At 42.3% G+C, this 27,970-nt stretch overlaps 1 protein-coding gene across 9 annotated transcripts in view; it reads left to right on the top strand.

Moving 5' to 3' along the window:
* The window catches only part of ryr3 (ryanodine receptor 3), a 117,471-nt gene that overhangs the window by 27,499 nt on the left and 62,002 nt on the right, over window positions 1-27,970 (top strand). For all 9 annotated transcript variants that reach the window (XM_040018289.1, XM_040018286.1, XM_040018287.1 and 6 more), the window contains 15 exons: window positions 4-78; window positions 2,047-2,125; window positions 2,485-2,597; window positions 4,992-5,091; window positions 5,644-5,737; window positions 6,413-6,487; window positions 8,468-8,624; window positions 11,005-11,169; window positions 13,531-13,652; window positions 13,764-13,944; window positions 14,267-14,402; window positions 17,086-17,181; window positions 18,377-18,495; window positions 19,584-19,717; window positions 19,844-20,085. In XM_040018289.1, coding sequence (XP_039874223.1) covers window positions 4-78; window positions 2,047-2,125; window positions 2,485-2,597; window positions 4,992-5,091; window positions 5,644-5,737; window positions 6,413-6,487; window positions 8,468-8,624; window positions 11,005-11,169; window positions 13,531-13,652; window positions 13,764-13,944; window positions 14,267-14,402; window positions 17,086-17,181; window positions 18,377-18,495; window positions 19,584-19,717; window positions 19,844-20,085 — 1,888 coding nt within the window. The remainder of the gene's footprint in view (window positions 1-3; window positions 79-2,046; window positions 2,126-2,484; window positions 2,598-4,991; window positions 5,092-5,643; window positions 5,738-6,412; window positions 6,488-8,467; window positions 8,625-11,004; window positions 11,170-13,530; window positions 13,653-13,763; window positions 13,945-14,266; window positions 14,403-17,085; window positions 17,182-18,376; window positions 18,496-19,583; window positions 19,718-19,843; window positions 20,086-27,970) is intronic.

Here is a 27,970-nt window from a genome sequence, read left to right as displayed (position 1 = left end):
CAGGCGGGTCAGGGGGGTGGACACCGGACCCTGCTCTACGGTCACGCCATCCTCCTACGCCACTCCTTCAGTGGCATGGTGAGTATTAATGTGCAAGAATGACAGAAAGTTAAAAGGGACAAGGATTTTCCTAGCTCACCATGGGGTCTGTTTATCAAGTATGCACGAGTTAACATAATTGGTCTTCATGTGGGAAAAGCAAAGTCTGTTACATTATTGATGACAGTTGCTTTTTTTTATATTATTTGTTCCCATTTGATGAGAAAGAAACCAAAAAATGAGTATATAAGACTCCAATTAATATGTAAAGTAAATGTATTATTATGTTGGAGATTTTCTTTAGGTAGATCTACCTAAAAAGAAAATCTTTAATGAAAAAGCCCTGGTGTTTAAAAATATTAGAACCATGACGTGATTGTGAAGTCTTCAGTTGCTTTTGATTGAACTGAAGTTTGGAAAAACATAATCTGCAATTCACACGATTCTTTGTAAAAGTCTTGAGCCACCACTTGTTTCTTTTTATTTCATTTCCAAAAAGAAAGACTGTCTTTTTTCTATAGTGGTCTTGAACAATAGTTCTTAAAGCTTTCTGGAGATCTTTCAAATATTTTCTTTGGACTTTGGCTGCTTTGTCACCCATTTTCAGTCCAGTCCTTGAACCTTATACTTTCAGAAGAATGACCTACAGTATGATTTCAACATAAGAAGCCACCTAACTCAAGTGATGAACCAGTTTTGCATCTGCACATAACACAACTTGGTAAAGAACCAATTTTAAATTGTATCTTTACATACGTTGTTACTAATGGCCTGTTGGAAAAAATACACTTTTTTTTTTCTTTTTTTTGGCTAAATCTACAAAAATAAAAAATAAAAAATAAAAAAACAACAGTAACACAGTTTGGCAGAAATTAAATGGTATTTTTTGCACTAAGGTCACCAAGAGAGGTGTTGCCTTAGGAGTACCTTTGCATGGTGTGTAGTCCTTAAAAAGTTTAAGGAATATGGATAAGTGGAAGATGAACTTATCAGGAGTAAACAAAACACAAATCTACAGCAGATGAACAGGATCTGCATGTATCTGTCCTTTTAAAAAATCAACAAAGAGCTGACAAGAGACCTGATATATGGCTCTGACCTGTCAGTTAATCCACATACTGTTCACCGACACTTGGAGCAACGATTCTGGATTTTACAGTATTGTTTTAATATGTATTAGAAGAGGTCAGAAAAGAAGTACAGTAGTGAGTGTCTACAACCATTTGTAGAACATGATGGAGTCTCTACCATAGTTTGGGGTTACATTTCATCCAGTGGGGTGTTCTTGTCAAATTTGATCAAATTAAGAACAAAGAAAGCACCATCAGATTTTGCTCGACCATCCAGTGCCATCTGGAAAACACTTTACTAGCAACTGCTTCATTTTTCAACATGACAAACATCCCAAACACATTGCCAGCGGAGGAAAAGCATGCATTAACTGCTAATGCAAAATGAACACTATCAGTCATGGACTGGCTTCCCCAGAGCTCAGACCTCAACATAATTGAAGCAGTGTGGGATCTTAATGGAGAACAGAACAAAAGGTAGCCAACATCGAAAGAGAAGCTTTGAATGTCCTTCAACAGTCTTCTAGAAGAATTTCTGAAGACTACTTGAAGAAAAGGCATGAAAGCTTGCCTAAGAGAGTTTAGGATAAGTTGAAGTATAAAGGTGACTTTCAAGCTTATTAGAATTGGACAAATTCTGTTTTGGTTTTATATCATTTATCTCCAAGTATGTTTGCACCCATTTTCTCATTTTTATATTAAAAAAAAAGAGAAAGAAATAAGACCTGGCTCGAGACTTTTGCACAGTAGCATTTAATCATAACTTCAAACAGAAAATCAATGAATGAATTCCTTACTAATTGATTAATATACTAATTATTTAGCACTAAATTCACCCCTGTATTCTAATGAGACACTTTAACATGAGCTGAATTCCTCTTATGGCTAGTCTTAGTGTTTCATTTGACCTAACATTAGTTCATTTTTCACTCACCAGTACTTGACCTGTTTGAAGACATCAAGGTCTCTGACAGACAAGCTGTCATTTGATGTCGGACTGCAAGAAGATTCAATAGGTATGGTATGACTATTAGGCACTTCAGAGATTTTACTGCTTTCAGGTGAATTCAGCTTTTGGGACTGATCATTTCAGGTTGATTTAACTTTGAGATTGAATTATTGGGAGAAATACTCAAACTCCACGTGTGTGTGTGTGTGTGTGCACAGTACAGCTATATTCGACATTTGAACTAAAGCATAAGGTCATTTATCATATGGAAACAGTTCCACTGCTTCTACAGGATCTAACCAAAGAGAGGAGGGATTTTTAAAGGGCATGTATGTGTCTGCACTGCTCACTAGATTTTCCCAAGCTTTATATTCCACTTGTTGCCACTTATTTGAATATTATTTTTATGTGTATTTATGTCAATAGGAGAGTCCTGCTGGTGGACCATTCACCCTGCATCCAAGCAGAGATCTGAGGGAGAGAAAGTCCGCATTGGAGACGACCTGATTCTTGTCAGTGTGTCGACGGAGAGATATCTAGTAAGTCACATCTAAAAGAGCTTCACAAGAGCAGAAGGCATTAGAAGCGCACCTGTGACTGAGATAAATGTTTGCATGATAAACCAAATGACCCCTCTGCCACAAATGATGACCATTTGAGGGGAAATAAACAGTCTTTCCAGTCATATAGGATTCATTACCAAGAAGCATTATTACAACAAAGAAATAATCCACCAAATGTAAATTTCCTTAGTTTTGTCCTAGTGTCACAAGCAAACAAGCTGTGTAGTTTTATCTCCAAGACTCTGTTTCATTGTTTTGGATAAGAGATGAATTTTTTTTTTTTTTAAATTGAATTCTGACATTGCAATCCAGTTAAACTTTATCCACCTGTAAAACTGTAGGAGTAGCTTGACTGAACCTTATCAATAATTTAGGCAAAACTACCTCTTCTTGTGATGATATGGAAGTTATTTAGCATCACAGGAAGCCATAAATACGATGCATTAATATACAAGCACATGGCGTATATTTTATTTGCAGCTTGCTAAATCAAAGCAACATTTACCAGCTTGCAGAAAAGAAAACATAATTTACTCTTCTGGTAACTTTTAGTATAAAAACACTGTAGTTCACCAAAGTACTTAAGGACATCATTTATCCACCCACTAAAAATGAGGATGCAGCTTTTAAACATGATGACAGATTAATTGTAGCAGTTTTCATTAAATCAGATGCTCTTCCTTCATCTTTACTCCAGATTTCCCTCGTGAATGTGTACTGTTCTTCAAACAATCAGATTACATCAGAGTACAGATACTCTGTATAATCTCTCACTTTCTTTTGTCTGGTTCGCTTGTCAAATCTCACTTAATTCAGATATTTTCTGCTGTTGTTTTGGAAGCTTTCTTATTTTACTGCCAGGTATTTATTTATTTTTTTTATATCTGAGGTGATTTGTCTTCCTCTAAACTCGAAAGACCAAATGCGCCGTATGCAAAGAAGAGTGGTTCTGTTTTGAAGATTATTTGCCCCACATAGCTGGAGTTATCTGCTTTGGTTCACCGTCTGCCTGAAAAGGTACTTTGGAAAGTTTTGTAGCACTCGGATAACCCTGATATCGGTCTCACTCTCACCAACTTTGGAGTGACAAGGCAATTCAGGAGGGAAACTCAAAAAACCTTCGTTTGCTATCTGAACTAGAAATCCGATTACTTGTGAATCCCCTCCCATGTCCCCTCCACCCCCATGCAGGTCCTTTTTAATAATGTTTTTTATGAAACTCATCCGCCTGACTGATGAGCTTTGAGTTAATGCTGTCTCCACTATGCAGAGCTATACACCTGACCTCAATTAACTTACATGGAAAAGAGAGGAGAGGGGGATTTGAGGAGAAACAGAGGAAGAGGCAGAGCGAAAAATGGCAAAAGTGAGGGACATTGACGTGCCTGGCATGGGAAAGTGACTTGCACTCTCTTCTAGTGGCCATACCAGTCCTTCGGGGAGGAAAATATGCAATTAAAGCAAATCTGCCAAAGATACTGTAAAGCCTGTACCTGCAGTAGCTTGTCGGAAATTCAGGTATTGAAGAATGGGACACCTCAGAAATGCAAAAGCAATCACTGCATTATTACTGTCATTCATTACATCACAGTGAATGTATTGCTGTCATTTAGGACAGGGGCATTTATGTCTTTTTATCAAGTCAGGGTGATTTTGTTGGATAAATGTGAGGATGATAAGAAATTGTTTTTGAGAGAGACAGTGCATAGATGTTTTGACTTGGCATGTCTACTGTTACAGATTAAGACATTTTTAAATGACATGCTAGGACAAATACAGGCAAATGGGGAAAAAAACTTAATTGGTGCTCATATTATCGTATGATAGTATGATGTTTTCAGGGGAATTTCGTAAAGACTTGTTTTCATGTTGTAGAATATATTTTGGAACAATTAAAGGACTTCCTAATGGTGTTCTAGGGTGTGAGCATTGGCAGCTGCTAAACCCTTTTGCCTGTATTGTATGTGTTAGAAATCCTTGCATCAATGCTTACTTGGGTATAGCCTAAAGCTAAACTCATATCGACTTTTCACTTTCATCTGAATGCAACCTAGCAGGAGTAGGTGTTTTTCAAATGTATTTATTTTTTCTTTCTTTCTTAATTTTTAATCTCAAAGGAATTATTGCATTATCTGGGCATGTTACATGGAGCAGTGCCTTTGGCCTGCAGTGATAAAAGAGATTAAAACATGTCCTCCTCATGAGAAGGACGACATGTTTTAATCTCTTTTCAACTCCAGGCGCTTGGACATCTTCCTCGTCTGTGCACTGTTGCTAAATTGTGTTGTATGTCCCTGTTTTCCTGCTGCTAACACAGCTGGTTAACTCAAGGTCAACTGTTCCCCGCGTAACTGTGCTTCTCTTTTCCAGCATCTCTCTATTTCCAATGGCAACTTTCACGTGGATGCCTCCTTCATGCAGACCCTGTGGAATGTCCAGCCTACCTGCTCATCAAGTAACATGGCAGTAGGTAAGCTTAAAAACCCCAACAACCATGTTAACATATCTTTGTGGGGACCAAAAATTGGAAGTTTACTATACTTGTAGGGACCAACAGGCCCTTATGGGGACAAAATCCCCGTCTCCACAAGTTTGAAGACATTTCTGAGACTCAAAATGTGATTTTTAGTGTCAGGGTTACAATTAGGTTAGGGTTAGGTTTAGGCATTCATTTTTGATGCTTAATGTTAGGGTAAGCAGCTAAGGAAAGCATTATGTCAATTAGATGTCCCCACAAGGATGTGAAAACACATCTGTGCGTGTGCGTGTGTGTGTGTGTGTGTGTGTGTGTGTGTGTGTGTGTGCGTGTGTGTGTGTCTAAATAAAAAAATCTGTTTAATTTAAACTCACAATTTTAAGTTAATGTTTCAAAGAAAGTCCACCTTTTTATAATTTAAAAATGTATTATTTCCTGTCATCATTTTAATGTACTGATGGTGTTTGAAAAACAAAGCAGCCATATATTAGAATAAATGATTTCTTTTTCATGAATAAATGGAACTTTTTTTTTTTTGCCTTTTAGGTTTTTTAATTGGTGGACATGTGATGCGTCTCTGTCATGGGCATGATGAGAGCCTGACCATCCCTGGAGCAGACAAGAGTGAAGGGGAGCAGAGGTTAGTAATTAAATTAATTAATTAAATTAATAAAATCTTTCAAACTAACCATTGGGGAAAATAGTTTTGAGGGTGATTAATAATAAACTAAAAAAATGTTGTCACTTTAAAACTGAAAAAAAGTTTTTTGTTTTCTGTCTTAAACTGTGAGGAAATACTGCAAACGTTTACACTTACCACATATGTTAAAGTTATAGGAGGAGTTCAAAATTTACTTTTCAATCCACTTTTTTGTTTTTGTTCTTTTGAAGAAAATTCACCTGAGGCCTCTTTTTTTTTTTTTTTTTTTTCAATCCAAACTCTTTCTGTTGTAATCCTGTGTGAAGGGTACAAGGCTGTTATTTATTGAGAAGCACTGAAATAGCCTTCAACCCAACAGTTTTTTTTTTCTCCCTCCTGAGTCACTATCATAAAATATAAGAATCTCTTGTTTTCTGACCTGCACAGTGAGGTTTAAGCAGGAATAATCATATATATGGAGACACTGTGATATTTTTCTTGAGAACATCAAAATGTCTCCAAAAACAAATTAATCTGGAGCCAGATTTCCCTCAGGATCCAGTTCACAGAGGGTGTTTTTAGCTTTAACAGAGGCATACCATGTTGGACTGTTCATGTTGTTTCTGTCACTTAAATTACTTAACTGAGGCCCACATTTGTGTCTTCTGCTTTTAGGATAGTTAACTATGAGGCTGGCAAGGGAGCATCAAGGGCCCGTTCACTGTGGAGAGTGGAGCCACTGAGGATCAGGTAACATCTGACTCAAAAACACAAATAAAATAAATAATATGATATGTTTTTCTCAGAAATTACACAAAGGGATTGTTTTTATTTGAGTGGGATATAAAAGAACATGAAAAAATTACATATTATTATCTAAACTGGATGAGGTGAGAAGTGGTCGGCCTAAAAAAATTACCTACAGTAAATAAACAGTATCTGAAAGTTATGTCCTTAAGTAACTGGACACAAACAGGGGACACAGGACTTAAAATCAATACGGCCGTTCAGTTAATCCTTCTACTGTTCACTAACGGTTCTTCACAAATGGTCTCAGTGGAAAGGCAGCTGTCACAAAGCCATTCCTAATGATGGAAATGGGGAGAAATTACTTTGCCAAATTACACAATAATTAGAATAACAATCAGTAACAGAATGTCTTAAGGGGTGATTATTCCAAATTTTGCATTTTTAGTTCAATTTGTCATCAGTTATGGTCAGGAGAGAGGTACAAAGTGTGTATCTACAGCCATGTGTATAGTGGAGGTTTGGTCATGGTTTAGAGTTTGCATTTCAGCCAGTTGTTTTGGGGATCTTGTCAAAATTAATGGAATTATGAATGCAGAAATGTACAGTACCATCTGGAAAGCATTGGATTGGCAGCTTTTCAGCATGACTGTAATGCCAAACACACTTTCAGTGTAGGAAAAGCATACCTGGATTAAAGACGCACAAACACACATGGATTGGCCTCCCCTGAGCCTAGATCTTAACATTTTTGAAGCAGTGTGGGATCATCTTGAGCAGGGGGGAGGACATCAGTGTAGTGCAAACTCTGTTTCTCCATTATATACTATATTCCTATTTAGGTTTCCATAGGTTTCAATAAATGACTGCAAATATTTCCCTTTATTTAACAAAATACAAAGAAATTGTGGGAGGCTATAGGTTCCCAGGTTATATATAAACTTCATCTATCTCTTCTCCGAGCTGTCAGTACCAATTAACTGGCAGAGTTTCCAGAATTCGAGGCTCTGTTTACCACCCGCTTTGAACTACCTCTCTTCTATCACCGTCCCCCTTTCTCTCACATTTTCCTTTAACTGGCCACCCACGCAATTTCTCACCAGTTACATCGGCTGCCAGCTCTCACTGGGAATTCCTGTCAGACTCAGTACACTTTCAAAGTGCCACAGGTGCGACTATTAAGGCTCATGTCTCTACTTTTGACTTAAGGGAGAATTGTGAACAATGTTTCCCAAATTGCATCATCTGTAGAGAGAAACTGGAGCTGCTCTGAAGTTGATATGTGAAATCATTTTAGTTGGTAGTGCCATTCAAGGTTGTTTTTTACATGCATTTGAACATTCTTTTAAATAGGAAGAAGGGAAATATGGTAAATCCTACATTACTGCGATATTCATTTCCTAGAATGAAGTCAGCTTTGTATTTGCAGAATAGTTTGGGCAATTTACGCAAATAACTCAGTTGTCTAGAGCACTTTGATCTAAATATTGTGCCTGCAGAGTCTGTGTTAATATAGCGTGGTTTTTTTTTTTTTTGTTTTTTTGTTTTTTTCTGTAAAGAAAACCTGGCAAAAATAATTTAAAAACTTCTTTTCAAATATTAAATGATGTCGACAGTCTCAATTTAGAGTACCTGTTACCTGTTATTGCAACAAAAGAATCAAATCAACCCCCCGTTGGTTCCATGGTGGGGAAAAAATAGAAAATGCTGAGAAAGTTTTTTTTTTTCTAGAGATTACTCAATGGAGGTGGATGTGAGAATGAACACATGTGGGTGGGTGAATTCACTACTAGCCTGGAGGCTATATTCAGCAAGCTTCACCTAATGCAAACAGTCCATCTCCTGACGTGTGATGCATGTGAGAAAAAGCATTTTCCAAGCCTGACTCTCCTTATGCTGTGAAAACAATCACAGATGACCAAGTCTAGAAATTTCAGGGCAATGTTGCACTCAAAGCTTGTGACACCAGTTCTCTGTGTTTAGCTGGAGTGGTAGCCACATCCGGTGGGGCCAGCCCTTCCGACTACGCCATCTCTCTACTGGCCATTATCTTGCTCTGACTGAAGACCGTGGACTGGTTCTGCAGGACAGAGTGAAGTCTGACACCACGGCCACTGCTTTCTGCTTTAGGGCCTCCAAGGTCAGTGCTCTGTTTGCCTGTATAAACATACTTTTTCACAACACTGTAAATTATTTTCTCCCTTCCTGATTTAGTATTTTTTTGTGTCATTGTCACGCTTAAATGTGAAAAAAAGCTATCAAAATATATCTGGCTCTATACGAAATAGTAATTGCACCCTTTGTTAAATCTCAAATTAAATGTGATTAACTACTTTTTTTGGTTTTGTTTTGTAGAAAGCAAAGTTTAATTTCCCTATCAGACCTGTTGATTCAAGAAATCACTTAAACAGACTCACAAAGTGAAGTAGAGTTAAACATCTGAAAATGCAACACATCCTGTCACAATCTAAAGAAACTAAGAAACAAAGTCACTGACATCTATCAGTCTAGAAGGGGTTTCAAAGCCATTTCTAAGGCTTTGGGACTCCAGCGAACCATGGCTAGAGAGGCATTATCCACAAATGGATAAAACTTAGAACAACCTTGCCAGGAGTGGCCCGCCTACCAAAATTAATCCAAGAGCTCATCAACGACTCATCCAGGAGGTTACACAAGAGCCCAAAATAACATCTAATGAACTGCAGGCCTCACTTGCCTCTATTAAGGTGATTCTTATGATTCAGAAATAAGAAAGCGACTGTACAAAAACATCTTGATGTGCAAAAGGTTTAGGGAACAATTTTTTTTTTTTTTTTTTTTTTTACATAGGGCCACGTAGGTTTGAATAACTACCTTAAGTAATAAAATCATAATTTAAAAACTCCCGTTTGTATTTACTCTGGTTATCTTTGTCTAATATTAAAATTTCCTTGATGATCGGAAACTTTAAAGTATCACAAATATGCAAAATCAGGAAGGGGGCAAATACTTTTTCACAACACTGTATACTGTCTGTTTTAAAGCTAACTCTTATGTGTGCTTTGAGCAAGGCAGTTACAAGATCTGGAAGCCGTTCTGGGGGGTTGGTTGATGTAAATAAATGTTGTTAGTTAACTAACCTCATTAAAAGAGGACTCAAAATATCTCACCCTGACTACTTCATCAACAACTCCCAAAGCGAGTCTCTAAGCCCTTAATGAGCTCATGCCATTCCACTATAAAATAACCTTTTCATAGCTGCTGAGTTGACAACACTGTAAACGTTGGAGCAGGCAGTCATGTTGTCCATGTGCAATTGCAGCTGGTTTGCATATACTGTAGCTGTTTTCAATTAGGGAGAAAAAAGAAATTCACCCTCACCACTGATAGTGTTTTTTTTTTTTTTTTTAGATACATACTTTGTAATCTCTTATTTGCCTTTTAGTCATTTCTTTCCTGCAGTTGCACATCCATTTTTCTCCCACTCTCACTCTGTTGAACTCTGAGGGTTTGTGCGGCTCTCATTTGATAGCATGTAGTCCAAAAATAATGACTTGACGCTGGATATAACCATGAGAGAGGAGCACACGGTTTACTTGAAACAGTAATGGAAAAAGTCTTTTATTTATTCCCATGAATATGGTACACACTGTTGTGTAAGTTGTGCAGTAGAAGGTAGCACAGGAGTGTGATAAAACTACAGGTTGTGTATTTTTTCTTTCTGTTGATCTGTGATTTTTTTTTTTTTTTTTTTTTTTTTTTTTTTTTTTTTTAAAAACAAAACAAAAAACCCACACCCAATAGGAGAAAAGACTAAATTTAGATGTATTTTTGTGCTGAACCTCCCTTACCTGAAGAGATCCAGCCTTTTTTTGAGGGGGGGGGGGGGGGATTTACTGTTTTTATATGTGAACAATCCATAATTATTATCCTTTGTTAAAATCGCTACAACCACATAAAGTGCACACTGAGTCACCTTCACAGAGCTCCATTTGTTCCCATGGATATCCCTTTATCCCCAGTGGATGCAGTGTAAAAATCCCTCTGACTCACATCACTTCAAAGTCTTTTCCTATCGTACTCCTGGCAATGCAGCAAAACATTGCTCTTACTTAGAACTCATGTTTCTTTAGAAGAATATAGATTGTTTAATAACTTTCTTATTCTCCATCCCTTATCCACACCCCCTGCGCCTGCTATTTCCTGTATCTGGAAAGGTCAAAGCTTCGCCATGTTGAACATTGGCTTTAATATGTTTCTCGCTACTTGCTGTCGACTGCAATCAGTGGCATCGCTCCATCTCTGCTGTGCCAGAAATGTAGCAGAGCTAATGAGGCCGGCAGCAACCTCCTGGCAGGCCAATGAATGCATTCTCCGCAACCGGCATCTCTGATTACCATCTAATCACAATACATCTTCATTTGTCACATTTCCAGGCTTATATATATGCATGCCCGTGTGTGTGTGTATATATATGTGAGTGTGAGTGATTTTATTTCCGTCTGAGTCTCTTTGCTAATCTGTGTATGTTCCTGCTACAGGAAAAGGGAGATACTGGCCCAAAGAGGGACATTGATGGCATGGGCGTGCCAGAGATCAAGTACGGAGACTCTGTGTGCTTCATCATGCATGTGGCAACAGGACTGTGGCTGTCCTACCAGGCGCCAGATGCCAAATCATCTCGTCTTGGTCCCCTAAAAAGAAGGGTAAATGCATTTTTTTTTTTCTTTTAAAACTTGGATTTGGACTTGAATAAAATCAGCCTTCTGGGATTTTCTTACCTAGATGATTGAGTATGCATCAATAGACTTTGCAGTAACTTTTACTAATGTAGCTGGGATGTAGATGGGACCATTTAATGAACAGTTTAATTTTGCCTGTTTGATGAAAATAAATTGACCAGGGCTCTGTCCCTGCAGGACTGTCACAGCAAAACAATACATAAAATACACGTTGTTTATGTTTATTTAGATGAATCAAATTAGAAGCTGAATAGATCTTCTTCACACTTATTCAGACCCTTCATAGGGTATAATTACAGTGTATATTTCAGATAAAGGTAATTACGGTCCCATTCCATTAAGTGCAATACCAGCAGCCATGCCCACCTGAATTGAACATGACCATAACAAATATTAATTATTACATCTCTCTTCATGCTGAATGTCAAAATAACTGCTATGAAAATAGCCAGGTAATCTGTTTTTTATTGGTCAAGGACAAACTTTTAATAAGTTTGCACCAAATTCTCTTCAACCTCCATATGCACAGCGCACTGTACTGTCGTTAGTCACTTGATTATATTTTACATGACCAATAAACAAAAGAAGTACTGCTGACCAGCCCCAGGTTTCCTGTGTGTTTATGCTAAAATGACTTTATTGGAAAAAATACTCCATCTCAGTATATTGTACACTAAAGTAATCAAGGTGGTATGATGAAGTTCTTGAGCAGAGCACTTCTGCTACTGACCCCTTCATCTGCTCCAACTTATAATATATAAGCCAGTCGATACTTTACTTCAATGGTGCAAATTAAGCAGAAAAGAAGGGAACTGGACTTCACAAAGTACAACAACTTCTTTTCAAGCTCCTCAGACTACCATGATGTGGATGACTGAGAACCTACACAGAGAAATTAGGAAGTAACTCACAGACAGTAAAACTCTGGGTTTGTTGCAGTTGTCCACTTTGCATGGTTGGATAAGCACCTGTTTTGGGGTTGTTTTTTTTTCTTTTTTTATGGTTAGCATGAGTAAACAACTGCTCCAGGAATAATTACGAATAATTTATTGCACAGCAGATACTGTAGTGATACAAATATGCAACATATATAGCTGCCATCTGTTTACAACATGACCATAAATGCCTGCCATTCCTCGAAGCCAATGAGTGCATACGCAAATAACACACAGTCAGAGCAGTGGGCTATATGGCTGGCCTTCCAAACACCCAACCAACTCAGGTCTAATGTTTTTCTTTTGGAACTGAAAACAATGTTTGCGGATGACACAACCCAGAAGAGCTAACTGATCAGGCTAGGAATCCGCAGTCTATTTACACCTATAGGCCAGTGGACTCTTTCAATGATGAGCAGGTACATATCCTGGACAGAGAGGAACGCTGGTTTGAGCGGTGAGTCCAGGAGGCCATCGAGGAGGACACATCTTTCACCATCTTACAGTGTTGTGATTGGAGCCATTCCCCAACTCTCTGTGACTGGTCATGACAATATGCATATTTATGATCATGAAACTGACCCCACAGGCCATTGTTAGTCAATGGTGCTAGTGTCAGTCATTATGCAAATGTACTGTTTATAAGGTTGGGGAAACCTGCAGTCAGCTGAGACTGAAAAAGTCATATGAATGAGTGACAAAATAGAAAACACGACATCCAGATGAACAGAATCATCTTTTTTGGGATTTCCTTACCTGGATGATTGAGCACGCATTAAAAATGTTAGCCTTGGATACATCAGATGTGGTCACCCACACTCCACTCCCATTTCTTCTGCAGACACACAGAGAGTGCACATGAGGCTGAAACCCATTTAAATGTGATAATTGACCACGTGGAGGGTGACAGTTAGCTTTGGGTGAGACAGAAGGATTAGGGTGGCATATAAACGCTGCTCATCGCCGGGCGTTTGTCCAGGGACATCAAATACCACGTCGTGCTGGCGCCAGGCAGACCTTGCAGCCTTGGCCGCATGCCAAAGCACCAGACGTGTTGGAGGTGACGGGTGGTGGGTTTACACTTAAATCCTCCCCCCACCCCCCCTGTCTTTTTTAATTAGGCTGCTTGATTACAGTAAGTCAGATTTCACTGAGCATTGGTGTTGTAAACTCACTAGCCATAGAAGACTGGCACATCACAAAAAGTGATTACATATATGCTTTTCGTTCTTACACCTGCTCATTTTAGGTTTTATTTTAGAATATTTGAGATATTACACAGATTAGTTTTCAAAAGTCTGACAGGACAGAAGTTTCCAGCAGGTTACTGGCATCTTGTTGCATCCTAGTTTAAAAAAATTAATATTCACATGTGTGTTTGTCCTGCTAGGCCTGCCTACATTCTGAGGGCCACATGGATGACGGGCTCATCCTCCAGCGCTGTCAACATGAGGAGTCTCGGGCTGCACGCATCATCCGTAACACCACGTTCCTCTTTACCAACTTCATCAAGTAATTATAGGAGGGTCCTCTTTGCTTCTAGCAAAAACTCCACACTAAATTTTTGTAAAATGTTACACATTGATCCACCCTCTCTGTCTTTTCTGCCTTTTTTCCTCCCAGAGCTTTGGACAGCATTGCAGCAGGAGAGTCTACAGCGGTGGCCGGGTACGTTGAAGAGGTGCTACAGACACTGAATGATTTGATTGAGTACTTTAAGCAGCCCGATTCTGAGCTGGAGCATGAAGAGAAGCAGTGTCTTCTCCGTTCACTCATCAAACGTCAGGACCTCTTCAAAGAGGAGGTGAGAGTGGGTGGTGTGATTAATTTCTATGCAAAAAGAAAACCTCTCATACACTGATGATGTTTCTCATTTAGATGATGCTATGCAGGATGTGTTTGTTTTTTTTTTGTGTGTGTGTGCGTGGGGGGGGAAAAAGTGGTTAAAACCTTTGGTTCTTAAATGAATGTATGTTTCGACTTTGGTTACATAAATTTAATGTATTTTAATGAGTCCCTATTAATCTTTCATCATCTGTATTTGTTTAGCTCCTTGCTATTCAGTTATTATCAATTCTTGTAAAAGAATACACAATAATTATGCATATATCTTTTATTCTTCTCAGGGTATGCTGAGTCTTCTGTCCAAATGCATTGATCGAATGAACCTGTACGACAGTGCAGCCCACTTCGGGGAGGTGGCTGGGGAGGAAGCTGGCGCAGCGTGGAAGGACATTCTCAACCTGCTTTATGAACTCTTAGGTAAACAGTTGAGTGATGGATCACATGAAATATCCACATCGTTTGTTTTTCTTTTTTCTTTTTTTTAAAACACTGTCAGCTGTTGGTTCAGGGTAGACGTGTAGTATTTATCTTCCTTCAGTGTCTTCACTGAATTTGCCTTCTCTTCTATGTTTCTCATCTCACTAACCCCCCACCCCTTATTTCCTGTATTCCATATTGTTGCTTTTAGATCATCCTTAATGCCTCATTTCTTTCCTTCCTTTCCTTCGCTTCCCACCTTCTTTATTTTATCTTTTTTCTTCTTTTTTTTTTTTTTACTCCCTTCTGTCTTCACTTCCTCACTTTTTTTGTTGTTCCCATTCTCACTCCACATCTGGAGTTAGCAGCTGGTCGCATAATTTAATTGACACTTAATGCCATTCTTTTCCTTCCTTCCTTCCTTCCTTCCTTCCTTCCGCATCTGCAGTTCACAGCTGGTCACAGCACTTACATGACATTTAAATGTAAACGCAGTGCCTCCTGCAGTCTTACAGTCTGCCTTCGCGTTCATCTAAGTCACGTGTGTTTTGAAAGCAGTGTAGATATAATCATAGAGCATCGAGCTGAATATTTGAAGGCAAAATGGCATCGTTAACAAAATGCCAGCCATCGCAGGTGTTGGCATTATCTGATTCTCTCGGGGGCCTCACACTGAGCCATGAATACTAAAGCTCTGACCCTGAAAAGTTTTATTTCAGACCGCTTTCTCTTGGGTACTTTGTTTTCCTGTCATTGGAGTTTTCCCATCAACCGCTTCCACTTGGCTCACCTTGACTGCCTTTGTAATCATCACCACCTCCCCTACATGTACTTCCACACATTACACACAAACACACGTGCTCAAAACCCACAAATACACTCCTCTGAGTACACTCTAGCCATCCCCACAGAGAGGTCACCCTCAAGGATGCAGAAGGCAGGATGGTGTAGCAGATTTTGCATGATGAATTGTGTCGAGGCCTTGTTTGCTCTGACCTTCTCTCTCTTATTGGTCTGTTATCTGTCCAAGTAAGCAGTGTGCTTGTTAAATGATGAGATTATGGACATCAATATCACCCCAAGCAGGAATTTTCCATGAGCCTCACTGTATTATACAATTGATGGTCTTTACAAACTCGTATGAAGAGAGGGATTTCATTTGCAAAAATGAAATCTACATATCATCAGCTTTAATCTGATGAAAATATCAATTTAATTAGCTTATTTGAGGCTAAATTAGCATGCATTTCTGCTACCCAGATATCCTGGCTGGAAGCCCTAAAAAGTCATGATCCCCAGAAGTTAAGTCAGGCTGTGTATTAAAGATAAACATAAAAACATCCCACCACTATTTACAATGGCCACCTGTTGTAGAGATTTTTACTAGTGTGGAGACATTACTCAACTCAAGCAGGTAAAGTTTTCCTAGAGTTATAGATGTGCAACCTCCTCTACTGTGTGTCTACACCAAGCTACATTCCAAAATGCAGATGTAAATCTAACATCTGAAATAACGATGTTCTAATTGGCTGGTTTGCATTATTCTAGACTTTAGTCGGTATTTATAATACACAAGATGCAAGATGTACAGTAATTATGCACATTTCTTGATTCACTCCTCTTTTTTATATTTTGCTAGGAAATGGGAAATGGGTATAGCAGCTTATTGAAACATGTCTAAAAATATGTGGAAATACATTATTTAGGGCAAAAACAGAGTTTGTGCAATTCTAATGAGCTTGAAATGCAATATTTGGTATGACCGCTGTTATTCTTTAACACAGCCTTCTACTTTTGAAGCAGTCTTCGTGATTAGCTCTCCAGACGTCTTGAAGGAGGCACACATTCTAATGTCCTGTGTGCAAAAACTGAGTAATATTAAAATGGATAAACACATTAATAAAATAAATATGGCTGCTTTGTCACATTTATTTTCTGACTGAACAATCTACTTTTTTCCTTGTTTGTTATTTATTTCTTTAATGAGATAAAATTGTTCTTGGACTCAGTGGGACAAATCGTTTCACTTTAAATTGATGTCTTCATTAAAGCCTTAGCAATATTACAATATATCTTAATACACTGTATGATTATGTAACCATGGTTTAAAGCCTGTAGTCTGTGCAGCCCCAGGTTCTCCTGCCTGTCTTTGACCTTTTGAATTTCACATTCACATCAGTCACAGTGAATATCCTTGCCCTTGACTCAAACTGTGGATCTAGCCATGTGTTCATTTTGAACTATAGCTTGGCTGAGAGCGCAGAATTAAAGGAGATTAGACACCCATCAGTATTCCTTTGGCACAGAGGGCTGTTAAAGTGTTTCACAGACATTATCCGTCTGCTGTCCCTGAATCTAAATGGTGAGAAATGAGACAGTATATTGATAAAGAGGCTTCTTAATGTCACCCACAGGTGTAGAGGATGGTACAAGAGAATACACCTCAACCTTTTATGGGGGATAGAGGTCTTGGTTTAATAGTGCCTTTACAATTTTTCTCATGTATTTTCTATTCAGATTTAATGAGTTTTCATATGCACATATGTCATATCAGGAAAACCTGACGCTTATTCATTAGTCAAAGTCAAATTGTTTGCAGTATCCACTCACCTGATATTCTGCTGCTTGAATGCACTTTTATAATATTAATATTTTATTTGTGAAATCTTTGTTGTTTGTTAAGCTGCACTGATTCGTGGAAACCGGAACAACTGTACCCAGTTTTCCCGAAAATTGGACTGGTTGGTCAGCAAACTCGAAAGACTGGAGTCTTCATCAGGTATGATGAGAAACTTTCAGTGGAAAAATTGAGGAGAGAAAAAAAACTAAAACAATTAAAGATTTTTGATAGGCGCAGAGGACAAAAATGTGCTTTCAATAGGGATGGGTATCGTTTAGGTTTTATCCGATGCCGGTGCCAAACCGATACTTCTGAAACGGTGCCGGTGCTCGAACCGGTGCTTAAAGAATGAAGAACACAAACTTTGTCCAAAAACCTCTCATGTTTAGCTGTTTTTTTTTTTTTTTTGTAAAAAGATAACAATGTTAGTCTTCTCTGCAGCTATAGGGCATATATGGTATCACTCTTGGCTGGAAGCAGTGCTTAAACAATGGAAAAACACAAACTTTGTCCTAAAACCTCTCAGCTGTTTTCCACTTTTTCTTTGGTCATTTTAGCCTTTTTGGCCAGGGTGAAGGGAGTATCTGCCGTCAAACAAGAAGACAGCCGCATGTGACTACGACAGTGTTTGCTAGTTCACCTTACATGCATTAATATAATAACGTGGTTAGCCTACTCAACGTAAATTACACACGAACAACATTAAGCTACTCACGCAGAGAAGAACGGCTGCTGCTGCCATCATCATCCGTCATCATTTCTGCTACACTGGCAGGGCTAGGGGCCAGGACTCTACTATTCGGGTTCATGTTGCTAACTCCTGGTCCAATAACAGGCACCACACCCGCAGTAGATGTGCAGGGTGTGAGGTCTTGCAGCAAGCTATCAAATACGGCGCATTTCTAGGCTTTTAAAAAAACGCTATGCATCGCCAGGTGTTTCATCAGATTCAAGGTGTTACCTCCTTTGCACAGTATCAGCTTAAAGCACTTGTTGCAGGCTGCTGGGTTTGCATCTTTTGCTGTGAAGTACAGCCAGACTTTTGACCGCTTCGCCTTGGGCATTTTTAATCTGTAGCTCTGCTCTAAAAGAACGTACGTACCTGGACCCGCCTACTATCCTCGGAAAGGTAAAATGATTGGCTAGAATCCAAAGTGTATGACATCTCAGGGAAATAAAGCACCGAAATAAAGCACCGAAATGTGCACTGCTTTTTGGTCTGGTTACTACCGTTTGTGTCAGAACCGGTGCCATCATGGCACCGGATACCAGTACCCATCCCTAGCTATCAATGTTGGGATGTGGTCGAAATGTTTCTTTTGTTAAATGACAAACATTTTGTGTAACTCTATAGGTATTCTGGAAGTCCTCCACTGTATCTTGGTAGAAAGCCCAGAAGCTCTGAACATCATCCAGAAAGGTCACATTAAATCCATCGTCTCTCTGCTCTACAAGCATGGACGCAACCACAAGGTAAGCAGAAATATTAGGCCAGAAAAGGTACAAGAAAGGAGCTTTTTGTGCCAATGCCAGTCTAGTGCCATATCTTCTAATTTTAGAGAAAACAACCTGGCTTCACACCAAACATTTCACAGGTTCTTCCTTTGTCCATGCTTCTCGTGGAGTATAGACAATTCACCTTGGCAGTTTTCACAATGCCCTTGCTGGTAGACAGACTGCTTTGGTTTTATGCCTTGGCAGAGGATTTCTTGAAGTCAGAGTTGAGTTAGGATTGCCAATGCATACATAGAATCATCAATCACCACTAAAAATGCAGAAGTGTGGTTTGATTTCCCCTATATAAGGTTTTTACATGACAAGTTTATATTTCTACAGCTACCGCTTCTTTAATGGGTCAATCCGGAAGTGCCAACACAATCATTGTCTCTGGTTTTTCTCAGAGCAATCAACAAATGCTGTTTGAATTTGCATCATGAAAACACTTGGCTAAGAAAAATACTCCACTGTGTCAGTGCAAAAACACAACTGGCTCAGTCGTTGTCACATTTTGGCTGTTGGTTGGTCCTTTGCGGACAGAGGTGGGAGACATCTTTCCTCGTTGTGGTCTAGTCCAAATTGGGATCAACTTTGGTGCCAGTTGCTCTGTTTTTTTTAAACACAAACACTAAACACTAAAGACATTTAATTGGATTATAAAGCCTCAACAACTGTTAAAAAAAAATCAAGCTGTCAAACTGGGTTTTAAAAACTGTACTTAAATCTTCATCATGGTTTCATTTGTTCCAGCCGAGTGATGTGTATACAGTGTTTAAATGTCAGTTTCCTAATATTTACACTGTCATTTGTTAGAAGACATCAAAAAGCTTTCTTGTAAACAGCAGTTGCTGATCATGAATGGCAGGTGGAGGATGATAGTTCTGCTTGAAGGCCCTCTTGCGCACTGTGAATGTGCTCCAAGCATCGCAGCTTGCAGAGAATCTGTCTGAATAACTAATCATTTCCTCTCGGAGCATGTGAAACGCTGACACACTGTGGATGTGTGACATATTTTCACACAAAAAGGAAAAAGTGTCTGACACAAGTGTCTTTTTCTCTGTCAGATCCTGGATGTCCTTTGTTCCCTCTGTGTATGCAATGGAGTGGCAGTGAGAACCAATCAGAATCTGATCTGTGACAACCTCCTTCCCAATAGGGACCTGCTGCTTCAGACTCGATTGGTCAATGATGTTCAGAGGTAGAGAATTTAGAGTATTGCACCACTGCTGGATGCAGTAGCCCCAGTATACACAGCTGATTAAAGAGTGGAAATTTGGAGTGACAATTTCAATCCAGTGTTGACTTTCCCTGTTTTCATTTCCAGTATGAGACCAAATATCTTCCTGGGCATAGCTGAAGGTTCAGCTCAGTATAAGAAGTGGTATTATGAGCTGGTCATTGACCAAGTGGACCACTTTGTAACCAATGAGCCGACCCACCTGAGGGTAGGCTGGGCCAACACTAAAGGATATGCTCCATACCCTGGTGGAGGAGAAGGGTGGGGAGGCAATGGTGTTGGAGATGACCTGTACTCTTACAGCTTTGATGGACTGCATCTCTGGTCAGGTGAGCATCTTAATTTAATATTTCACTGCTGGTAGATCTCATATGTGGTTGAAATTCAAAACCCATGTATGTAAGAAAATATAGAGATAATGTATATTTAGTCTAGATGCATACAATCTTAAGGTTCAATGCTGTTTTTATCCTACGTTTAATCTACCTGACAACAAACAGTTTATGCACTGATCTGGATGATTCATAGTGAGTCAAGGTATCACATCAGTTTGAGAATGAAAATAGGCAGTATGCACAAAAAAGGTTTTTATCTCACGTAGTGTGTCATAATGGACAAAAACCAACAGTGCATCTTGGATAACTGATGACCTCCTGACAGAAAAGCTATCATACTGAAGCTGAAGAGAGGCTGAATCTGTGCAGTGGTTAACTATAAATACAAAACAAGAATGATGTTGTTGTGTAGGTCTGTGGAACTGTGAAATTGAGTAACCAGATAGCCATTATCACTGATTGGGTTTCCATTGTCTGGTTCTATTCTTTTCCTGGAAACTGCTAGGCAGTGTCTTCTTTCAGACATCACACATGCCATAAAAGAGATATCACATGACTGACTCTTGTGTCCTCAGTTCAAAACAAGGTGTGTTGAATACAGAGTTTATAACTTGTAAACTCTATATTTACCCAACATATTTCCCCCCAACCCCTTTCCCCTAAACATCAAACTAAGAGAAAATGATACAGTAATTACAAGGTAATGTTTTTACAGCTTGTCGCCAACAATGAAAGTATTACATGAAAACATAAAAAAAAAAACCACTTAAATTAACATTTTAACGAGTCTACATTTAAGCAGTTTTTTTTGGTAGGCACTACACCAGGGTGGGCAACTCCACGCTTCGAGGGCCAGTGTCCTGCTAGTTTTAGATATCACTCTGGGTCAACACACCTGAATCAAATGATTAGTTCATTACCGGCACTCGAGGTCTGGAGTTGCCTACCCCTGCACTACTCCCTGTCACTAGAGTCACTAATGAAACTAACAGCACTAGAATTCAATGAAGTAATGCTACAGACTCAGTGAAGTCAATCACATTGAGAAACTTCAGAGATCTGTCTCTGAATCATGTTATTTTGTTTATTTCATTTTTCTTTTAAGATCTTGTGGTTCGGACTGAGATGATTAGCGGTCTGGTTCTGGCCCATTGGCCTTATTCTGTCCATGTGTCGTGTAATTACTAGGAACCATGCGCAGTCAAAGACAGTGTAATGGGCTAAGTTTCCATCCAGCTTAAACACTCCCAAATAAATCTCCGAGACACAGGGGGTTGAAGTCCAGGAGCTTTACTGGGTACTTTTTTGTGAAACTGTAAACACGATACAATGAAATATATGAGATGTATTATAGATACAATAAGCTCAAAACATCTGGCTAATTATTACAGCCTAACAACCTAGCCGCATAGCTTATATGAGACACAATAAAGCTAACCGAATAACAGACAACGGTTCAAACGCTTCGCCGCTTAATAGTACAAAAATGAATTATACTCACAGACTATGCCTTAGCGAGGGGAAAAGGATTAAACCTGTAACGGCGGAGCTGGCGGCTGCATGAGCCCACACGCTAATATCCCGAGTCACACGGTAGATTCACTTCCTGACTCCCAGCATGCACTGCTCTCGTGCTGTCATGGTTACGAAGATACACGAGTCGCTACGAAGATACACGAGTCGCTCTAAGCTGTGATAACGAGATAAAAAGAACACATGAGAACACATTTCTGAAGGCATGACACTCCCCGCTTGGGATCTTTAAAGAGCCCACATCAATCAGCAGAATCAGACTTTGGAGAAAGAAGCAGAACTACTTCTGTAATGGGACGAGAGAATCCTCTCCTCTTTCCATCCTTGACGACCTCCACTTCGACTCTCCGAACCAATCCGTCCTTTCCAGGAAAGGCTTTCGTAATGATGCCCATAGGCCACTCGTTCCTCTCTGCCTGCTTATCTTTTAGGAGAACTACGTCCCCTTCTTGAAGATTCGGTTGTTTCCCTTGCCACTTGTGCCGAAGTTGCAGTGTTTTGAGGTATTCACGCCTCCATCTGTTCCAAAACATGTCCGCTAAGCCCTGAACTTGTTTCCACTCCTCTCTGAAAAGATCTGCTTCCTCGAAATTGCCTGACGGCAAAGGAGGTGTGGAACCTGTTTTAAGAGTCAGGAGCATCGCCGGCGTGAGGATGCAGGGCGACTCCGGGTTGGATGACACTGGGATGATCGGCCTTGCGTTCATAATTGCAGCTACCTCGGCCATAAGCGTGGTCAGAACCTCATGTGTCAGGCGAGACTTTCTTTGTTCAAGCAGCATGCAGTCCAAGATACGGCGGGCGATGCCGATCATCCTCTCCCATGCGCCACCCATATGGGATGCATGGGGTGGGTTAAACACCCAGGTGCAGCTCTGTTTACTGAGGTACTTCTCTACCCTGTCGAACTCTGAGCTTTCCTTGTCCATCCCCAACTCACGGGAAGCGCCGACGAAGTTAGTTCCGCAGTCCGAGCGTATCTGCTTCGCGGGGCCCCTGACCGCAAAGAATCTCCTCAAGGCGTTAATAAAGCTGCTAGCACTCATGGCTTCGATGACCTCAATGTGTACCGCCCTGGAACACATACACGAGAATATCACCGCCCATCGCTTGGAGTTCGAGACTCCTCCTCTTGTGTGGCGTGAAACGACGTCCCATGGTCCAAAAACATCAACGCCCACGTAAGTGAAGGGAGGTGCCACTCGTAGCCGTTCTGCTGGCAGGGCTGCCATCTGTTGATGTTCGGCCTTCCCTCTCAGTTTCCTACAAGTGATGCATCTGTGAAGCAGACTGCTGATACAGCGTTTGGCTCCCACGATCCAAAACCCTGCAGCCCGAATAGCACCCTCGGTAAGATGTCTCCCTTGGTGCTTTATTGCTTCGTGATAGTGGGACACAAGCAGAGTTGCGAGGTGATGCCGGCCAGGAATGATGATGGGATGAGTCTCGTTCATGCCTAAGTCTGACTGCTCGATCCGACCTCCTACCCTGAGTAGTCGATCCTGGTCCATAATGGGATGCAGTCTCCACAAACTGCTAGAGGATGGTATGTTGGTTTCCGAGTTGATGCACTTGAGCTCTTCTGCGTAGCAGTCGCCCTGGACGCTCCTTACAATGCACACCTCGGCTCTCAGTAACTCCTCCTCTGTAGGACGACAAATGTGCCAGCCTCGACATTCGCTCTGCGTCGAGCGAGCGAAGGACCTAGCTATGTGTATCAGGTGTGCGATGGCTGCACGGAGTGTGCTGAACTTGGAGAAACGTTCAAAACGTTGAGGGCGTATCACACCTTTGGTGACATGGGTGAGTTTCGCCGTCACCTGCGGACGCACTTCGGCATCGATGTCAGGGTCGACGAGATTGTATGTCTCTTGGAGCTCGGATAGATGCCCTGATGCGTCGCAGAGAAAGGCTGGTCCTTTGAGCCATGGTGTGCTACTGAGCAGGGCTGATGCTATGGTTCTTGACCCAACATCGGCTGGGTTGAGGTGCGTTGGGACGTACTTCCACTTGCCAGGATTAGGTGACTGAAGGATTCGTTGGACCCTGTTGTGTACGTAGACATAAAACCTCCTTGACCGGTTGTGGATGTACCCCAGCACGACTTTGCTATCTGTATAGTAGGTGATGCTGTCGAACGTTGTGTCCATCTCTGCAACTATCATCTCAGCGATCTCGACAGCAAGCACGGCAGCGCAGAGTTCAAGTCTGGGGATAGTTGATCCGGGTTGAGGAGCCAACTTCGCCTTCCCAAAGACGAAGCCAATCTCAGTCTGTCCCTGTTTGCTAGTTACCTTGATGTAGGCTACGGCTGCTATTGCTTTGACCGACGCGTCGGCGAAGACACAGAGTTCTCTCCTCAGAGCGCCTATGGTGGAGAGGGACGTATAAGGGCGTGGTATCTCGAGCCCCTCCAGGTCTTGGAGAGACTGTTTCCATCTAGTCCACTCGATCTCCATGTCTCTGGGAAGGGGTGCGTCCCAATCCTCCGCTTGCAAGGTGAGCTCTCTGAGAATCCGTCTTCCGTCGACTGTGATGGGTGCAAGAAACCCTAGGGGGTCGTATAGGCTGTTCACGGTCGAGAGTACCCCTCTGCGGGTGAACGGCTTCTGGTCAATCTCGATCTGGAACGCGAAGGTGTCCGTGCGCATGTTCCAAAACAGTCCCAGGCTACGCTGAATGGGCAGATCGTCGATGAAGAGATCTAGGCCATTGAAGTCCTGAGAGCGATCTTGAGGGGGGAACGCTCTGATGACTGCAGAGCGATTTGACGCAACCTTGTGCAGCCTGAGGTTAGAAGCCGCGAGCATCTTCTGCGCTCGTTGGAGAACTGCGATGCCTTCTTCCTCTGTGTTGAAGGACTTCAAGGCATCGTCGACATAGAAGTCGCGGTCGATGAATCTCCTGGCATCGCTGCCGTAGTCGGCCTCTGCTGCCTTAGCCGCCCGCCGCAAGCAGTACACTGCGACAGCGGGCGAGGGGCTGTTACCAAAGAGATGAACCCGCATCCTGTAGTCCACAATGTCGGAGGTAGGGTCGTTGTTTTTGTACCACAGGAAACGGAGAAAATCCCGGTGGTCCTCTTTCACGATGAAACAGTGGAACATGTGCTCGATGTCGGCAGTGATTGCAACCTGTTCCTTCCTAAACCTCATGAGAACACCTAGTAGGCTGTTATTGAGGTCGGGACCGGTGAGTAAAACGTCATTGAGCGATACTCCCTCATAGGATGCGCTGCTGTCGAAAACCACGCGGATCTTGTCCGGCTTCCGAGGGTGATACACGCCGAACGGGGGCAAGTACCAACGCTCCTGACCAGGTTGCATGGGAGGGGCAACTTCAGCATGTGCCTTCTTGAGCATCTTCTCCATAAACTCTAGGAAGTCGGCCTTCATCCGTGGTCGTTTTTCCAGTGAGCGCCGAAGTGAGACGAGGCGTTCGAGGGCCTGTTTCCTGTTGTTGGGGAGTCGCCGTCTCGGTGACCTAAACGGCAGAGGTGCGACCCAGCTGTTGGAGTTGTTCTGGCAGCACTCGGCTTCCATTATTCTCAGAAACTCTAGATCTTCCAAGGATGGAGCGAGTCTGTGGTCGTTGGGAGTGCGAGCGAAGACGGTTTGCCCCAAATGGTCTCCAGTTAGCATCGTCGACACTAGTGCTGAATGGTGGTGGTAGTCGCGTGCTTGTTCGAACGCCTCTGTCACTTTGATCTGGTTGTCACATGGCTGGAGATGACTTGTACGACCGTTTCCTAGAACGGCTGTTTTGTAGCTTCTCACCTCCGGTGGCCTGTGAGCACCTCCGAGGCACACGTCCCCGACGATGACCCACCCCAGGTCAAGCCTTTGGGCGAAGGGAGCGTCTCCTGGGCCACTTATCTGCTCTCGGACCTTGTGGACCCGTAAGATATCTCTGCCCAGTAGGAGAAGGATGTTAGCGTCTGGGTCCGGAGGTGGTATCTTGTCGGCGATGCATTTTAGATGAGCATGATGGTAGGCCGCACCGGGGGTGGGAATCTCCGCACGAACGTTAGGGATTTGGTTACACTCGAGGAGTGTAGGCAAAGAAATACTCGATTTCTTATCCAATGGCTCTACGGTGTAGCCGCTGGCTCTCCTCCCCGCTGTCTCCGTACGTCCCGCGCAGGTCTTTAGGGTGTATGGGTACGGGCGCCCGGAGATCTTGAAGGCTTCGAAGAACTCTGACCGCGCGAGGGAGCGATTACTCTGCTCATCCAATATAGCGTACATTCTCTTGGCTTCCTCTCTTCGTCCGTTTGGGAACACCCTGACGAGACAGATCTTAGCACATGCTCTAGCGCTCAGACCTTCTCCACATACCTGTGTGCACGTTGCCTTGACCTCCTGGTTGTCCGCTTTGTCCTCCTCCCCGCTATCCTCTGAGGTGGAGGGGAACGACTTGGGCCTCCAGGCAGGTGTGTGGGGGTGGAGAGCTGTCGGGTGGGCAGCGCTCCCACACTCGGTACATGTTATCTCGGCTGTGCAGTTCTTTGCTAGGTGTTCTGTTGACGAGCAGCAGCGAAAACAGACGTAGTGTTCTTTCAGAAGCTGTTTACGGTCGTCTAAGCTCTTCTCGCGGAAGCCTCTGCATTTCCTCAGAGGATGGGGCTTTTTGTGCAGGGGGCAATACTTATTCGGGTCAATGCGTTCCCTGCTTTCTTTGGACCCGGACTTGGTAGTGCCTGAGACCTGTGTCTTGTGGGCGTGGACGGACGTCTTTGTGGGCCTCTCCCATTTATTCCTTCCTTCGGCTGGAGGGTTTGGCATGAAGAGGCTGAAACTTGGGTCCGTACGTGCTTTCGCCTCGGTGCGGATGAAGTCCACCAACACGGGGAAAGGTGGGAAGCTGACAAAATGTTCTTGTTTGTATCTCGCCCCGTGGTATAACCATTTTTCTTGTAAACTATATGGAAGTTTCTCGATGATGGGCTTAATCCCTCTGGAGGTGTCCAAGTACGACATGCCCGCGAGGTAGCCGTCTTCCTTGGCGGCTTGTAGCTCTGACAGCAGGTCGGCTAGGTCCCGGAGTCTCCGTGGGTCCTTTGATGTGAGCTTCGGAAAGCTTTCTAGTTTGCTGAACAGAGCTTGTTCGACTGCTTCTGGTGAGCCGTATACTTCGTCGAGGCGCTCCCATGCTGAGCACAGCCCAGTAGTTGGGTTCCTGATGTTGACCGCCTTTATTCTTCTTACTTGTTCTGCTGACTCTTTTCCCAGGTGTTTGGTTAGGAGGTCGAGTTCTTCTGCGGCAGACAGGTCTAGATTGGCAGTGGCGTTCTGAAACGATGTTTTCCAGGCCCAGTAGTTTATTGGCTGGTCGTCATATGCGGTGAGACCTGAAGTCACCAAGTGGTTACGAGTGAGATATTTGATAAGGTCAGTGGTTGTAGAATGGTCGTAATCACCTCCGTAGAGTGTCCCGTGGACGGGCTGATGCGTGGGAAACGTAGAATCTCGTTTGGGGTTCTGCTGTAGGAGTGGAGTTGGAGGGAGGTAGAAGGGTGACTTGGAGCTCTGTCTTAACGGTGCCTCGCTTTTCCAAGGGCCCTGAAGAGCTTGGCGTGGCGTAATAGCAGCGGGAGCGGCATCTTGGGTCTGAGCCGCGTTATGCGGGTGAGTGACTGGCTGAGAAGGGGGAAGGTTGTTTTCTGTAGCCGATAGACCCTTGGCGCTCAGGCTGGCCTGTTCGGTGACAAAGGCGGCTACGCGCTGGTCTTTGACAGACTGGGAGACCGGGCTGTTAACTTCGCTGCGTACTTCGAGACCCATATCTTGTAGACCGGCTACTAGGGAGTTCGCCTCTGCAACGGCAGCATCCCTTTCCTTTTCGTCCATTAATGCGTCGAGGCTCGCTTGAATACGTGCTTGCTCCACTTTAAGCTCGATTTCCCTTTTTGAATGTGCCGCTCTAGCTTGCGCGGCTTCAGCCTTTGCTTTTGCCACGGCGATGGCTATGCTGATTTTCGAGCCAGACGATGTACCAGATGAGCGACTGCTCCTTGAGCGCACACACTCTGACTGGTTGTCTCCATTTCCTTTGTTAGCATTGCTACGTTGTGACATTGCGTGTCGCTGGGTCTCCGGTATCGGGAGAGGAAGGCTGAAGGCGAAGCTCTCCGAAGGCTGTAGTGGGAGCCGTTTATCTCTTGATAATGAGTGGCTGCGTACGGCGGCGATCCTGTATGCCCCGTTAGCTGCGTTGCAGTCTTTTCACTGTAATGGGCTAAGTTTCCATCCAGCTTAAACACTCCCAAATAAATCTCCGAGACACAGGGGGTTGAAGTCCAGGAGCTTTACTGGGTACTTTTTTGTGAAACTGTAAACACGATACA

Source organism: Simochromis diagramma, unplaced genomic scaffold, assembly GCF_900408965.1.
Source record: "Simochromis diagramma unplaced genomic scaffold, fSimDia1.1 OVJJ01000802.1, whole genome shotgun sequence".
NCBI lineage: Eukaryota > Metazoa > Chordata > Actinopteri > Cichliformes > Cichlidae > Simochromis > Simochromis diagramma.
Note: the sequence above shows the minus strand (reverse complement) of the source record. Positions and strands in the feature narration are given on the sequence as shown.